Here is a 15,000-nt window from a genome sequence, read left to right as displayed (position 1 = left end):
TTCCTGCAAGAGAGATGGCGGGTGACGATGGGGGGCCGTCGCTTCAAGCCCGAGAACTTCCACGAAATCTCTAGGGTGCTTGGGGAGCGCTTCGCACCCGACTTGAATCGGGTGGTGAGCAAGCACCGTGCTGACGCCGCCTCGGCCTACCTGCGCCGTCTTCAGCGCGACGTGGAGCGATCCCAGGAAGGGTACTACGGCCAGCTGCAAGGAATGCCTCTGCAGATCAGGTGAGATGGCACTGTGCCTTTTGTGTCGTGGGGTTGTTGTTGGTGGTGGTGGTGGCGGTGGTGGTGGTGGTGGTTGTGTGTGTGTGGTGTGGTGGTGGTGTGGTGGTGGTGTGGTGTGGTGGTGGCGGTGGTGGTGTGGTGTGGTGGTGGCGGTGGTGGTGTGTGTGTGTGGTGTGGTGTGGTGTGATGTGGTGGTGGTGTGTGTGTGTGTGGTGTGGTGTGATGTGGTGGTGTGTTTTGTGTGTGTGGTGTGGTGTGGTGGCGGTGGTGGTGTGTTTTGTGTGTGTGGTGTGGTGGTGGTGGTGGTGTGTGTGTGTGGTGTGGTGTGATGTGGTGGTGGCGGTGGTGGTGGTGTGTGTGTGGTGTGTGTGGTGTGGTGTGTGTGTGTGTGTGGAGTGGTGTGGTGTTTGTGTGTGTAGTGTGGTATGGTATGTTGTGATGTGGTGTGGTGTGGTGTGTTTTGTGTTGTGTCGTGACGTGTTGTGTTGTGTTGTGTCGCGTGTGTTGTGTCACGTGTGTTGTGTCGTGTGTGTTGTGTTGTGTGTCGTGTCGTGTCGTGTCGTGTTGTGTCTTGTGTTGTCGTGTTGTGTTGTGTAGATACAGCATAAACTGTAACGTTTGGCAGCCAGTTTTGATTAGGTTTCCCTGGCAACCGCAAACGAACTAAAATCTACCTTTTTTTTCTTCTCTCTCTCACATCTATTCCCGGCCCCCCCCCCCCCCCCCGGGCCCCAACCCTCCCCACGCATCCCTCAACCAAGACCTAACTACTGACGTAAAAAATCAGGGGTCTTCCGAGAGAGGGAAAGCAAAGGAAAGAAATGTATAATTTTTACAGCGCAGCGTCTGGCCAAGATAACACTAATTTTGGTCACGGCAGACAAAGCAAGTAAGCAACGTGTCTTCAGTTTTCCTCCTCTGGGGGACTCGGGGACGGCGGGAGGGGGGGGGGGGGGGGGGCGGGGGGATGGGATGGTGGTGGTGAGGGCTGGGGGTGGCAATGGACGGAGGGGCTACATTCTTCTTGCTGATGTTATTATTTCATTTATATATTTTGCTTCTGCATCCTAACCAGCCTCGTCAACGTTCTTATGCGAGGTTCGCCACGCCGCCTGGTTTATTTATCTGTTGATTTTTTTATTTTTATGGGTCTCAGTTTCAGTTTTAGTGTTGGAGTGATGGCCCAGAGGTAACGCGTCCGCCTAGGAAGCGAGAGAATCTGAGCGCACTGGTTCGAATCACACCGGCAGTCGCCAGTGTTTTCTCCCCCTCCGCTAGACTTTGAGTGGTGGTCTGGATGCTAGTCATTCGGATGAGACGATAAACCGAGGTCCCGTGTGCAGAATGCACTTAGCACACGTAAAAGAACCCACGGCAACAAAAGGGCTGTCCCTGGCAAAATTGTATTGTTTCCACAACCCAACGAGATGAGCGTCTTAACCATTCTGCTGCACTGTTCAATGTTCTAATGAACGACTGAATGGATTTATTCCTCCATTCGTTCAAGAACTCTTCTGAACCTTATGGAAGATCACTCGCGTTCCAGACGCCTCCAGGTCCGCAAGGAGGACCCTCGCAGCTTCAAGAGCGTGCTGGTGCCCAAGCTGAAGCTGTCGCCCCTGTCGGCATCGGCGGACACGACCACCACCACCGCCACATCCAGCCCCCGCACCGTGAAGAGCCAGTCCCCCAAGGTGGTCTCCCCTGACGGCGGCGCACAGGTGCTGCCTCTGGTGACGACGACGACTACGGACGGGACCAGCTACGTGCCGCACAAGTCCTTCAGCCCCCACAGCCACACCCACATCCACGTGCTCTTCAAGCAGGTTGGTTGGTGTGTGTGGGTGTGGGTGGTGTGTGTGTGTGTGTGTGTGTGTGTGTGGGTGTATGTGTGTGTGTGTGTGTGCTGATGAGCGTGGATGTGTGTGAGACTGGGACGGGGTACCTCTGGAAAATGGGATGCGATGGTAGACAGGACACAGGAGGGATATAGTGTCTGTGGGGGGGGGGGGGGGGGGGGTATGGGGGTGGTTAATGAAGAGAAATAGATGGATGGGTGAGGAAAGTTGCTGATGAAATATGTGTGTGATTGTGTGTGTGTGTGTGTGGCGGGGGAGAGGAGGGGGTGATTGGGGTGGGTGTTGCCTCAGGAAGGTGGAATGGGATGACAGAAGGGGGTGATAGGGGTGGGTGTTGCCTCAGGAAGGTGGAATTGGATGACAGAAGGGGGTGATAGGGGTGGGTGTTGCCTCAGGAAGGTGGAATGGGATGACAGAAGGGGGTGATAGGGGTGGGTGTTGCCTCAGGAAGGTGGAATGGGATGACAGAAGGGGGTGATAGGGGTGGGTGTTGCCTCAGGAAGGTGGAATTGGATGACAGAAGGGGGTGATAGGGGTGGGTGTTGCCTCAGGAAGGTGGAATGGGATGACAGAAGGGGGTGATAGGGGTGGGTGTTGCCTCAGGAAGGTGGAATGGGATGACAGAGAGGAAGAAGGGGGTGCGACGAGAGGAGGCAGTTAAGAGAAGTGGATGGATGGGCGAGGAAAGAGGAAAATCATTGATAGTGTGTGTGTGTGTGTGTGTGTGTGTACGGGTGTGTGTGTGTACGGGTGTGTGTGTGTGTGTGTGTGTGTGTATGTGTGTGTGTACGGACATGCGGATGCGTGTGTGCGTACGGGTGTGAGTGTATGTGTGTGTCCTTGCTTGAACGCCTGTGTTTTTGCACCACATGTGCATATATGCGCACACACACACACACACACACACACACACACACACAAGCGCACGAAAGTGCTCGTCTCTTGAAGACACACGCACAGACTGTCTCCACCTAACACGTATCTGTGCACGTCGCAGACGCCCAGGAAGTCTGCCCACAAGAAGGGCAGCGGTGGCCCCAGCAGCGTGGTCAGCGGCACTGAGACCAGCGTGGGCGGCGCCAGCAACAGCAGCGTCATCACCACAGCAGACAGCAAGGCCTTCAAGGCCAAGCAGAACACCCTCAAGAACGGCCTCAAGCTACCCAGCCCCAGGGAAGAAGACGACTCCCTGAGCCACGAGGTACAGGACGACGGCGGGGAGGACTCCGCGCCCTGGCCGGCCGTGGAGAACGCCCACTTGCCTTACACCCTGCCCAAGCTGCCTGCCAACAACGGGCCGGCACCCCTCCCGAACATCAAGAAACGCCTGGTTGGGGACAAGACACCCCGCGGCGTGGCCAAAAGCGTTCGGGAAGTCCACAGCAACAACCACAGCAACAGCACCACCACCACCACGATGCGAACCGCCTTCCGGAGTCCCCGGAGCGAGCAGCAGTCCAGCGCACTGCCCTCCGCCAGTAAACCGGAAGTGCCCTCACCGGTGAACCGGATGTTCCCCACCACCACCACCAGGGCGGAGGATCCCCAGGTCCAAGAGGCCCTGCCGCCCAACGTGGCGGCGGCTCTGGCGGCAGGAAGCTCCATCAGCGCGCTCTACAACCTGGGCCTCCCCCACAAGCTGGCCTCCGCTTACGACAAGAACCTGCCCACGGTGGCCGCCCGACCCAAGGCGGTGATGCTGGGGGGCAAGGGTTCGCGTCTCCCGCTGCCGTCCATCCCCCCGGCCAATGTCAGCGTGGGCGACGAGATGCTGGCCATCACCTCAGTGCAGCGCTCCAACGCCATCCAGCTGGCCGGCTGAAGGAAAATGTCCACTACCCGCAGAAGGTTAAATAAATCACTGGAACGAGAACTGACGTACATCCAGCATATCTCATCTATACGGGCCACTGTCGGCAGAAGTTAAATCACTGGAACGAGAACTGACGTACATCCAGCATATCTCATCTATACGGGCCACTGTCGGCAGAAGTTAAATCACTGGAACGAGAACTGACGTACATCCAGCATCTCATCAAAGTGACTCTGCAATCCTCCACTTCAGTTTCCAAAAGCCAGTTCCCAGGCGGAGATTCTGCATGGACTATCACCAGTCATATTTGGAAATCTGATTGACGAAATCGCACCAGTTTCTTTTCTTTTCTTTTTCTTCCTACGTTGAGAGTGTTTATGAAGGATTAAGAGCCAGGCTGGACTGAAATTGCTGTAGAAAGAAACGAAAGCAAAGGAGGATGGGGAAATCTGTCGACGATGGTATGGGTACACGCACATTGTTACATTTGGGATTTCGTCTCAGATACTATCTTCACACATGGGAATGATTCTCCAGTTTCTTTTCCTTTTGTGAAGTTGAAAATAATCAGTTTTGGGGATCCAAAAGAACGCCGTACCTCTGCACACTGGGTGAGTCGTGTATTTGCACCCCTCAAACACACTGATACTCAGTCAAAATTCAGTGAAAAAAAAGTGGAGTCCTCAGTGATGAATATTGACAGACAAAGGTACTGACGGACTGGTAGACTGAAGCAAAATATCCACAGATAGACAAAATGCAGAATTTGAAGGCCACTATTCAAATTCAAACTCTTTGGATACGTCCCAAAAGAATCCAAAAGGTGTTGTTTGAAACTTTGAACATAGGTATTTATATTACATAATCAGATGTTTTACTAAGTGAAAGAAAATCACGATTACTTAGAGAAGTCATTACTGATGTTGAAAGTATTACATTTATCATCATCAAATATAGATCCTATGTACTCAGTTCATGCCCTAAAATATTAAAAACGAAACAAAAAACAACAAACAAAAACAACAAAAAAACCCGTTTCAAGTCAACATAAGATGTTACTACCATTTGTTTTCTGCCTATTCAAGACTAGTTGTGTTCATAAAAAAATGCACTGATTCAATATTGATGTCAGTTCGTTGTATCCAGTGCATAATGTCGTTGTGAAACTTTAATGCACAAATTGTACAACATTGCACCTATTTGTATGATAACGTTTGAAGAGAAGACCCACTAACATTATATGTTAGTCATCTGAACGTGTTCCGGTTTGGTGTTACTTCACTTTCCAAATTTGTCATTGTCAATAGCTATTGTACATAACACAAACGTTGCTGTAGTTCTAATTAAAGACCTGTTCTCTGCTTTAATGAAGAAATGGTGACTGCTGGACCTTTTAAAACGATGTTTAGATCAGAACCCCGGGTGAGTCCAGTTACACAACACCTTTTTATCATTTTGAACTTTTTTTTTTCTCCTTTGTTCTTCCTTGTGGAGTTAGTTTTCTTGACATTACGACATATTTCCTTTAGGAATACTCATGATCATGGGGACATGTGATGAAAGTCATTACATTCATACATGCGCCATGATGACCTTGAATGACTTTCATACACAGCTGCTAGCGTATTCGTCGATTGAGCCGCCATGATATGACCGCGAAACCCATCAACATATTGTAGTCATTCTGTTTTTTATTTGGATTATGCGAAATACTTATGATGCTTTTTTCCTTGTATGTATTCATTCTTTCATACTTTCGTTGTGTTCGAGGATATGACTTGTACTTAGTGTTTTTATTTGTTGTTTTTCTGGTGAAAGAAATATGCAATATGATGATCTGTTTGATTTATAAAAAAAAAAAATCCTACGGTGATATCTGTTTGAAACTGCACCACCAAAGGCTTTGAAAGAATAAACACGTGCTTGATCAGTGGGGCTGTTGTCATTATTTTGATAGCATGCACACACACACACACACACACACACACACACACACACACACACACACACACACACTCCAAAAGTCCTGTTTTGCGCGCTCATCTTCACATGCATGAGGACGGATATACACGACAGCATAAGTTGTACATATGCACATATTTTACGGACGTGTTTGTTGAAATGCTTGGATTGTTGGCCTAATGGTAATGCGTCCGCCTGGGAACCGAGGGGATCTGAGCGCACTGGTTCGAATCCCAGGAGTCCTTCCCACTCCCTTCACTAGACCTGGAGTGGTGGTCTTTACGTCAGTCTTTCGGATCAGACAATAAACCGAGGTCCTGTCTGCAGCATGCACTTAGCGCGCGTAAAAGAATCCACGGCAGCAAAAGGTTTGCCCCTGGTAACATTTCGTAGAAAAATACACTTTGATAAGAAAACAAGTACACTTGCAGGCTGGAAAATAAAAAGAAAACACAACACCAACAAAAATAGATACTAAAACAAATAAAGGTGGGTGGTAGCGACGCGCTCTCCCTGGGTAGAGCAACCCGAATTTTACACAGATATATGTTGTGACAAAAGAGTAATACAATACAATACAATACAATGCAATGCAATACAATACAATGTTCCTGTTTCTCACAGGCCTTCTGTTTCACTTTCGTCAAATCACTTTGTAAATAAACATAAATAAACGTATGATTATATAAAGAGCATTTTACCCTTTTTTTACGACAACTGACTTGCGCGTACAGTATTTCCATGTTTACATGTCTACCAAACATGGTCATTTTGCAGTTCCATAAAGAACTATGAACAAGGGAGTGCTTAGCCTTTGTTGACTCTGAATTCCTCTGCCCCCAGTTATGGAACAACCTGTAGCTTTTCTCCCCCACCCCTCCTCTCTCTCTCTCTCTCTCTCTCTCTCTCTCTCTCTCTATATATATATATATATATATATATATAACAGGAAAAGAATGTCACATAAATCGCACTTGAATAATTTTCTTTCTTTTTCGGTAAAAATGTAATAATTAAATCGATTAATCTTTGTTTCTTTATCTTTCTTTTTTTCTCTCTAGGAAACATTTGTTGTTGTTTTTAACTTGTAACGTTTCTTCTTTTTTTTCCTTGCCAGCTCCCCCCCCTTTTTTTCTCCTTATCGTTGCAAACAAGCATTCATCTCTGCCTGTCTGGCCAGAAAAAAAAATGGAGGAAGCGAAAAGCGGTTTGCCTGGAAACTCTTGTGGCAAGTAAATACATGCGGCTCGGCTTAATTAGGCTTTTCTGCCGTTTGCTGCTTCCGTGACCAGAGACCATCACTGGGGGAGGTTTCGCGTGTTGACTGAGCGGGTTTAGGAGGGGTTTGAACCCCTTAAATGTCAGCCCGTGCACCGTGGAACACTTGAGTCCATGATTTCATGGTGTAACTGTCCTGACTCACAGTTCCCGGGCGATTGTGAACGGCTGAGCCGAGCATCGGTAGCTCCTTGGGGAGTAGTAGTTGTAGTAGTAGTAGTGTGTGAGAGAGAGAGTTCGTGTGTCTGTGTGCCAGTGCGTGCATGTGTGTGTATGTGCATGCATGCGTGTGTGTATGTATTGGTGTGTGTGTGTGTGTGTGTGCATTTATATGCTAGTGCGTACATGTGTGTCTGCGTGCATACGTGCGTGTGTGTAAGTGTCGGTGGGTATGAGTGTCTGTGTGTGTGCGCGCGCGTGCGTGTGTGTGAGTGAGTGGAGTATGAAGCTACGCCTAAAAGCACGTTTCCATACAGTTAGTGTACGTATCATGCAAAGGGAATATGGAATGCACTGTGAGTCCACTCTATTGCCCATCACGTTTCGTCAGCTCACAAAGGACACACAGAAAACTGAAATTTCATCTGCATATAAGGGGTGCTCATTCGTTCTGTCTCTCTGTTTGTGTCTGGTCTCACACCGTCTCTTTCTCTGTCGTGCCTTTACTTTGTCTTTTATATATATATATATATATATATTATTTATAGCTTTTCTTTTTTACCCTAATAGTCAGTCAGTTATGCCCATCACTCCCCCCGGGGCATAGGCCGCTCACAACAGTCCGTCAGAGTCCTCTGTCCTGGGCTACCCTTTTTGATTGTCTCCAGGTGTGCCCCATCTTCTTGGTGTCTGCCTCGAGGTCACGTCGCCAGGTGTTTCTTGGCCTTCCTCTCTTCCATTTGCCCTGGGGATTCCATTTCAGTGCCTGCCTGGTGATGTTATTGTCTGGCTTCCTCAGGGTGTGCCCGATCCATCTCCATCTTCTGCGTCGGAAGTTGGCGTTTCTGTAGCCAGCTGTTTTTTTTTTTTTACAGGGTAGGGTTGCTAGCTCCACACCCAACACTCCTCACGTTTCCATCCGGGGTTGGGACCGGCATAGGCGGCATAGATAAAAATAAAAAATAAAAAAGCAGCTATGCTTACTTCACTACCCTCATGAAATTAGTATTCGTTTCTTTTCGTTTCGTTTCATTTCGTTTTCCTCTGTCGTTTTTCTGTCACAAGTTTCGTTTCGTTTCGTTTCTATCTTCCCTTCCCTCTGTCTTTTTTCTGTCACAACGTAAGCACAAATTCAACACACACACACACACACACACACACACACACACACACAATTTGCCCTCGCTTTTTTACACCCACGTACATATACCCGGCATAGAAGAGACAGACAGACAGACAGATAGAGAGACAGGCAGAGAGAAAGAGAGAGAGAGACACACACACACACACACACACACACACACACACACACACAGAGATAGAGGGAGACAGACAGACACACACACACACAGATAGAGGGAGACAGACAGACAGACAGACAGACAGACACACACACACACACACACACACACAGAGCAGACAGTGAACATCGGCTGTACGTCATGATTCAGTAAGTAAAAAGGGGTAGGGGTCTGACGCCGAAAGGACGGGGGTATACAATCATCATAGATCAATAAACAACAGACAGACAGACAGACAAACAGGCTGATAGAACAATGCGCACGCTCTTTCCTCAAATTACAGACAAAGAACCAATCTTGTATTTTCCATTTATATATTTATGAAGAACCCCGTTAAAAAAATGTCACAGACAGTCTAAAACAATGTTATCATGCTGACAGCGGAAACATCAATACATGTGTATAATCATGATAATACGCAAACACAACAAATATTCACTGTTAGGTGGTAAGTAAATAATAATGATAATAAAAAGATCCTTCTAGAGCGCGTAACTACACATTATACATAGCACGGCGCGCTGAAAACAAATAACCCTTTCTTGCCGACGTTCATCCATGGACATAGATCAACAATGATGACGTCACTCCCCTCCTTCACAACCACAGATAGCGACAACAACAGCCATCATTGTCGTCGTTGTCGTCGTCGTCATCATCATCATCATCATAGTTTCAGCACAAAGCAAGACGGACTTTGTTGACAATGTTCAGAAGACGGTAATTATGATCGTTATTTCTCCTTCATCACTTTTGTTTTTTTGGGGGGAGTGGGTGGGTGTGTGTGTGTGTGTGTGTGTGTGTGTGTGTGTGTGCGTGCCTAGTTCATGCGTTTACAGAGTTACTTGTCTTTTTTTGGTGCTGTTTCCTCGTGTGACCCCGTGACCCCCGCACCCCCTCCCTGTCCCTCATCCCTCACCCCACTTCCCCACTGGTTTGTTTGTTTGTTTTTACAAAAGGTGTCCTTTGTCATTTTCTTTCCTTCATCCCCTCTTTCTGTTCCACACACAGACACACACGTACACACAAGCTCGCACACACACACACACACACACACACACACACACACACACCACTGCTTTCCAGACTGGTTTTATTTGTCATGTCAAGTTGCTACAGGCGCCAACCTCCTGCCGCGCCTCATTCTAGACAGAGAAAATGTTTATTTGTCTTTTGTTGATTTTCAGACACACCACGCCCCTTCTTTCTTATTCCTCTTCTTCCTTCTTCTTTATCTTCTCGTGTCTTCAGCATTTCAGCACGTCGAAGGTTTACAGAGACTAGACATGTTACACGAGAATTACAGAGACTAGACATGTTACATGAGAAAGCGCATACATCGTTATTATGTGACAAATATGATGGCAATTCATGGCATATATACATTCATATATTACAACATGGCAAAAACGTGATTAAACTAAAACAACATCGGTGTATGATCATGATAATTGATCATGATGTTATTCTTCATTATAGAAGAGTAAGCAACAGACCTGCACGTTCCAACAAAGACAATACAATACATATATAGACTGACCGCTTTACTTTTCCACTGTACTTTTGAGACGGACCGAAAGCAGCCTCGGTGTCCTGCACAACAGCTGTGACTGCACTGTATTCCGTTCTGCTGTGTGCTGCTCTACCCTATTATGCTGCATTCTATGGCACACTTTTACTTCCTGTAGCATTCGTCTTTTTATTATTATAATAATAATAATTATTATTATTAATGAAGACAGCTGTTTGTGAGTCTCTCAAGAACAAGCTACCGTTCTCATCCCAAAACAGGATTCAACAGAGATGGAAAAATAAAACCCGGGATCATGCGTAATAAATCGAACCCCCTTCTCTTCCTCGTTTGCCGTTTACACTAGGAGATTCGCCCTCGGGATTAACCAAACACGTGATCTTCTGGAGGGTTTCCACAGGCCCAGTCAGATAGTGGGGGTCAGCCAGATCCACCCCCTCAGACCTCTGAGGTGCCCGCAGCCCTGGAGAATAGTTCCGTGGTCTGGTTGCTTCGGACACAGATAGTACGGCAGAAAGAGTTTTTTTTTGTTTTTGTTGTTGTTTTTTTTGGCATGGCTGTGAGTGGTCAACGCTCAGCTTATAGCACGAGCTTACAGCTAAGTAAACAACAAAGTGAGAGCTGTACGATCAATGGTTTCTCCATTGCAGTAGGAAATTATTTACAGCTTAATCTTTTGTGAAGGACTATGACTCTCAAACCAGGAGGCAAGATTGCACTGGTTCTTAGTGCTGCAGCTTTGGGGGCTAGTCGGCCTTTGAGAACCAGCACAACGCCGACTGTCCTAAAACCCTCTTGGCCCAGACAGCGGGGATGTCACTTGGGCAAGATATTCTCCGCCATAGTCAAATTCTCGCCCAGGCAGTCTGGACAGCAGTTGCCTCCTCTGCTGTTCTGACGCTCATAGTCGGACACGACTGACTATGATCCATACATGTGGGTAGCAAGCGACAAAAAGCGACCTGTTCTTGTCTGTACAGTCAGTCGGTGATAGCGGTCTTCTTGTGGCTGGGAGGATGGTTTGAAGCGCGATTTGACGATGGTTGGTCTTCATCTCTGTGTTCAGTCCCTGCATTTCCTTCCTGGTGATGGACTCTGAGCTAACCCAAAGGCAAGGAGGGCTCTCTATATTCACTTGTCCTCCGCAGCAACTGAAGTGCCAGAGTCAACAGCATTTGGGTCCAGGAGCTGAGTCACAGCCATGGCAGAGTATGGAGGGAAAAAAAATACCAAGGATATACCCATCTGCTATCACTCCAGAATCTTCTTCGCGTAGAGAAGTGAAGTACAATAAATACATACATAACAGGCCATATAGTGAGTATGTCATTTCAAAACACAAAACATACGTTGATAAAAACAAACCAAAGCAATAAGCTCACAAACATTTAGCATGCATTCAGATGATAACTTTTATCTCTTACATAGCCCGTTTGGCAAAACTTCCTTTCCTCTTTATCCTTGTCAAGTCTCTGTCTTCTTTAATTGCTAAATCATCCACCCACTTATTTTCTCATCTCACTCACACGGCTTTTTCGCCTTTTATTTCAGTGTTAAATCTATCATCGTTATCAATATTATTATTCTTATTGTTATTATTTCGTCATCATCATTATCATCATCATCATCATCATAATCAGAATTAGATTTATCATTATAAAAAAGAAAGAAAAAAAAAAAAAAAAGTGGAAAAGATCATGATACTCAGATGTACATAAACATTCAGTTTCAATGTTTGTAGTCAGCTACATTCTTTGACCGGACAATAAACTGAATACATCATTATCTTCAACAGCATCATCATCATCGTCATCATGATCACGAACATGATCATTATCAACATTATCGTTATCATGATGATGATGATGACCATCACCCACAACAGTATCACCGTCTTCATAACACGCAGCATTCAGTGGACCAAAGCACATCAGACAGCCGTTCAAGTACTTGTCCAGTGCATGGAGGTAATGTGGAAGTCAGACATGTGATCCCTTTTTTTCCTTTTCTTTTTTTTTTTTGCGCAGCAGTTCCTTCTGTGCCCCTATATATGCTTCACAACTGGAACCTTTTTTTGTGTGTGTCCGGCTTGTGTGTGTGTGAGCTGAACACACAACAAATGCCTGTCAAACGCGTGGTTCATGGACCAGGTCAGACCACAAAAACTCCAATGCCCTGTCCAAGTGTATTCCTGCCTCTCATGGCCCCAGTTTTTGGGCCATCCCATTTTAAAAATATTTTTTACCCAAACGTTTTGGTTCCACTGCCTGGGCCAAACGTCTTGCGTATAATGGATGGGGGGACCACTCCCGTCTCCCCCCCCACCCCCCCCACCCCCGCAATCCCCCTGAAAATGTAACCAAACTCGTCTGAAGACGTGACGTAAGTGTATAATTCATGGATTGTATTGAAATAGAGCAATTGTATACTCATGTACAGCTGGAATCATATTTCATTCATTCAAAACAAGTAAAGAATTCGCCCTTTTTTTCTTCATCTCTCTGTCCCAAACTCGCAGACTGACAGTACCAAGCGATGATGTTTCTGGAATTTTCCCACCTTCCCTCTAACTACATACTTGAGGGAACATCGTAAACTACAGGCAACAACAGAAACAACGACAGTAACAGCAGCAACAGCAGCAGTAGAAGAAACAACAAGAACAACGATGATGGCGCTGTATCTGACTCCTACCCACGTAAGCCCCTATCTTACCTTTTTTTTCTTTTCTTTTTTTTTTTTTGCTGTCGAGTATATAGTGCAATAAAATCCAAATCATCAGAAAGGAAAAACCAAAATAAAAAAAAACAAACAAACAAACACACACAAAAAAACGACATAAATATGGTTGCGAACTATAGGATTGGGTTGATGCCATTTGAAACAACAGTGGGGAAAAAAACAAACCTGTGTGCGTCTTCTGCAGTCATTTGACACACGATTTAGTACGGGAAATTTAGTGGAAAAACGGTATATATAATTATATACACTTTTTTTGGGGTTTTGTTTCATTTGTTTCACTTTTCACTGCCTTAAAAATCCCACTGATCAGCTTTGTGCGACACAGCGGACACCGATATTTCTGTAGACAAGAATTTTATGTTTTCACTTGTTTGGGAAGGAAAAAAAGGGACTGTAAAATGGCTCAGTTTGCAGTTCCATGTTGTCTACAGAGCACAGACCTCCAGTCATCTTTCGTACCGGGTCTCTGGACGTGCACATTTCATCACCTGTCCCAGAAAAGAATGACAAAAATCAAATACTATGTTTTTCTTTGAAAGAAGATTATTCATAATACAAAATCATCGAACGATCCTGTTTCACACTTGTCACTTCACAACGCTGTGCAACACATTTTGCACAACACATGTTGCACAGCACAACACATTTTGCACAGCACAACACATTTTGCACAGCGCAACACATTTTGCACAGCACAACATATTTTGCACAGCACATTTTGCACAGCACAACACCTTTTGCACAACACATTTTGCACAACAGAACACATTTTGCACAACAGAACACATTTTGCACAGCACAACACATTTTGCACAACACAACATATTTTGCACAGCACAACACATTTTGCACAGCACAACACATTTTGCACAACAGAACACATTTTGCACAACACATGTTGCACAGCACAACACATGTTGCACAGTACAACACATTTTGCACAACACAACACATTTTGCACAGCACAACACATGCTGCACAGCACAACACATTTTGCACAGCACAACACATGCTGCACAGCACAACACATTTTGCACAATCACAACACATTTTGCACAACAGAACACATTTTGCACAACACATGTTGCACAGCACAACACATGCTGCACAGCACAACACATGCTGCACAACACAACACATTTTGCACAGCACAACACATTTTGCACAGCACAACACATTTTGCACAGCACAACACATGCTGCACAGCACAACACATTTTGCACAACACAACACATGTTGCACAGCACAACACATTTTGCACAGCACAACACATTTTGCACAACACAACACATGCTGCACAGCACAACACATGCTGCACAGCACAACACATGCTGCACAGCACAACACATTTTGCACAACACAACACATTTTGCACAGCACAACACATGCTGCACAGCACAACACATGCTGCACAGCACAACACATTTTGCACAACACAACACATTTTGCACAGCACAACACATGCTGCACAGCACAACACATGTTGCACAGCACAACACATGCTGCACAGCACAACACATGCTGCACAGCACAACACATTTTGCACAGCACAACACATGCTGCACAGCACAACACATTTTGCATGTATCACAGTTGACAACTGTACGTTCCGCACCGACATCAAAGATCGGATTCTCAGTTTGTGTTTTCAAACCTTTTTCTTCTTCTTTTGGAGCAAAGTGTGTACCATACACCGGTCAGTTTCGACTTCTAAAACGTAAAACCTAAACTGTATAGAGTCTGTCCTTCAGTAGTCACCACGTTTTTATATTATGGCTCCATGGTGCAGGACTCCTAACGCATAAGATCTGAGCGTAGTAGTATGGACAAGCATGCTGACCAAAAGGGTAAAAATGCTCTGGAGACCACATGCATTTATGATAGAAATCGCGGATTCTACGATAATGTAACGATGACACTAATCTTTTTGCTTTCTTATTTGTTCTTTTTTTTAAGCAAGCAAACACATAATAAAGAAAAACAACAAATAAACAAACAGAAGAAAAAAAAAAAAACAGTTTAAAAATATCACTCGACTGATATACCAACAACCACCATTCGACCATTGCCTCTTCACGTGTACAAATTTCAGCACCTAACGAATAAAAAAAGAAAAAAAAAAAGA

The 15,000-nt window shown here is 45.7% G+C and overlaps 2 protein-coding genes across 2 annotated transcripts in view; one reads left to right on the top strand and one right to left on the bottom strand.

Annotated features, from left to right (window-relative positions):
* The window catches only part of LOC143299650 (uncharacterized), an 18,585-nt gene extending 13,267 nt beyond the window's left edge, over nucleotides 1-5,318 (top strand). The window contains exons 2-4 of the mRNA XM_076612960.1: nucleotides 1-230; nucleotides 1,777-2,056; nucleotides 3,087-5,318. The exon at nucleotides 1-230 is cut by the window's left edge and continues 140 nt beyond it. Of these exons, the coding sequence (XP_076469075.1) occupies nucleotides 1-230; nucleotides 1,777-2,056; nucleotides 3,087-3,911 (1,335 nt within the window). The 3' untranslated portion in view covers nucleotides 3,912-5,318. The remainder of the gene's footprint in view (nucleotides 231-1,776; nucleotides 2,057-3,086) is intronic.
* An 8,899-nt stretch (nucleotides 5,319-14,217) lies between these two features.
* LOC143299776 (sarcoplasmic calcium-binding protein-like) overlaps nucleotides 14,218-15,000 on the bottom strand; it is a 19,182-nt gene continuing 18,399 nt past the window's right edge. The window contains exon 4 of the mRNA XM_076613183.1: nucleotides 14,218-15,000. This exon is cut by the window's right edge and continues 595 nt beyond it. The gene's annotated coding sequence lies outside the window, so the exon portion shown is untranslated.

This window comes from Babylonia areolata, chromosome 25 (assembly GCF_041734735.1).
Source record: "Babylonia areolata isolate BAREFJ2019XMU chromosome 25, ASM4173473v1, whole genome shotgun sequence".
In the NCBI taxonomy this organism is placed as follows: Eukaryota; Metazoa; Mollusca; class Gastropoda; order Neogastropoda; family Buccinidae; genus Babylonia; species Babylonia areolata.
This window is presented reverse-complemented; position numbering and strand designations above follow the sequence as displayed.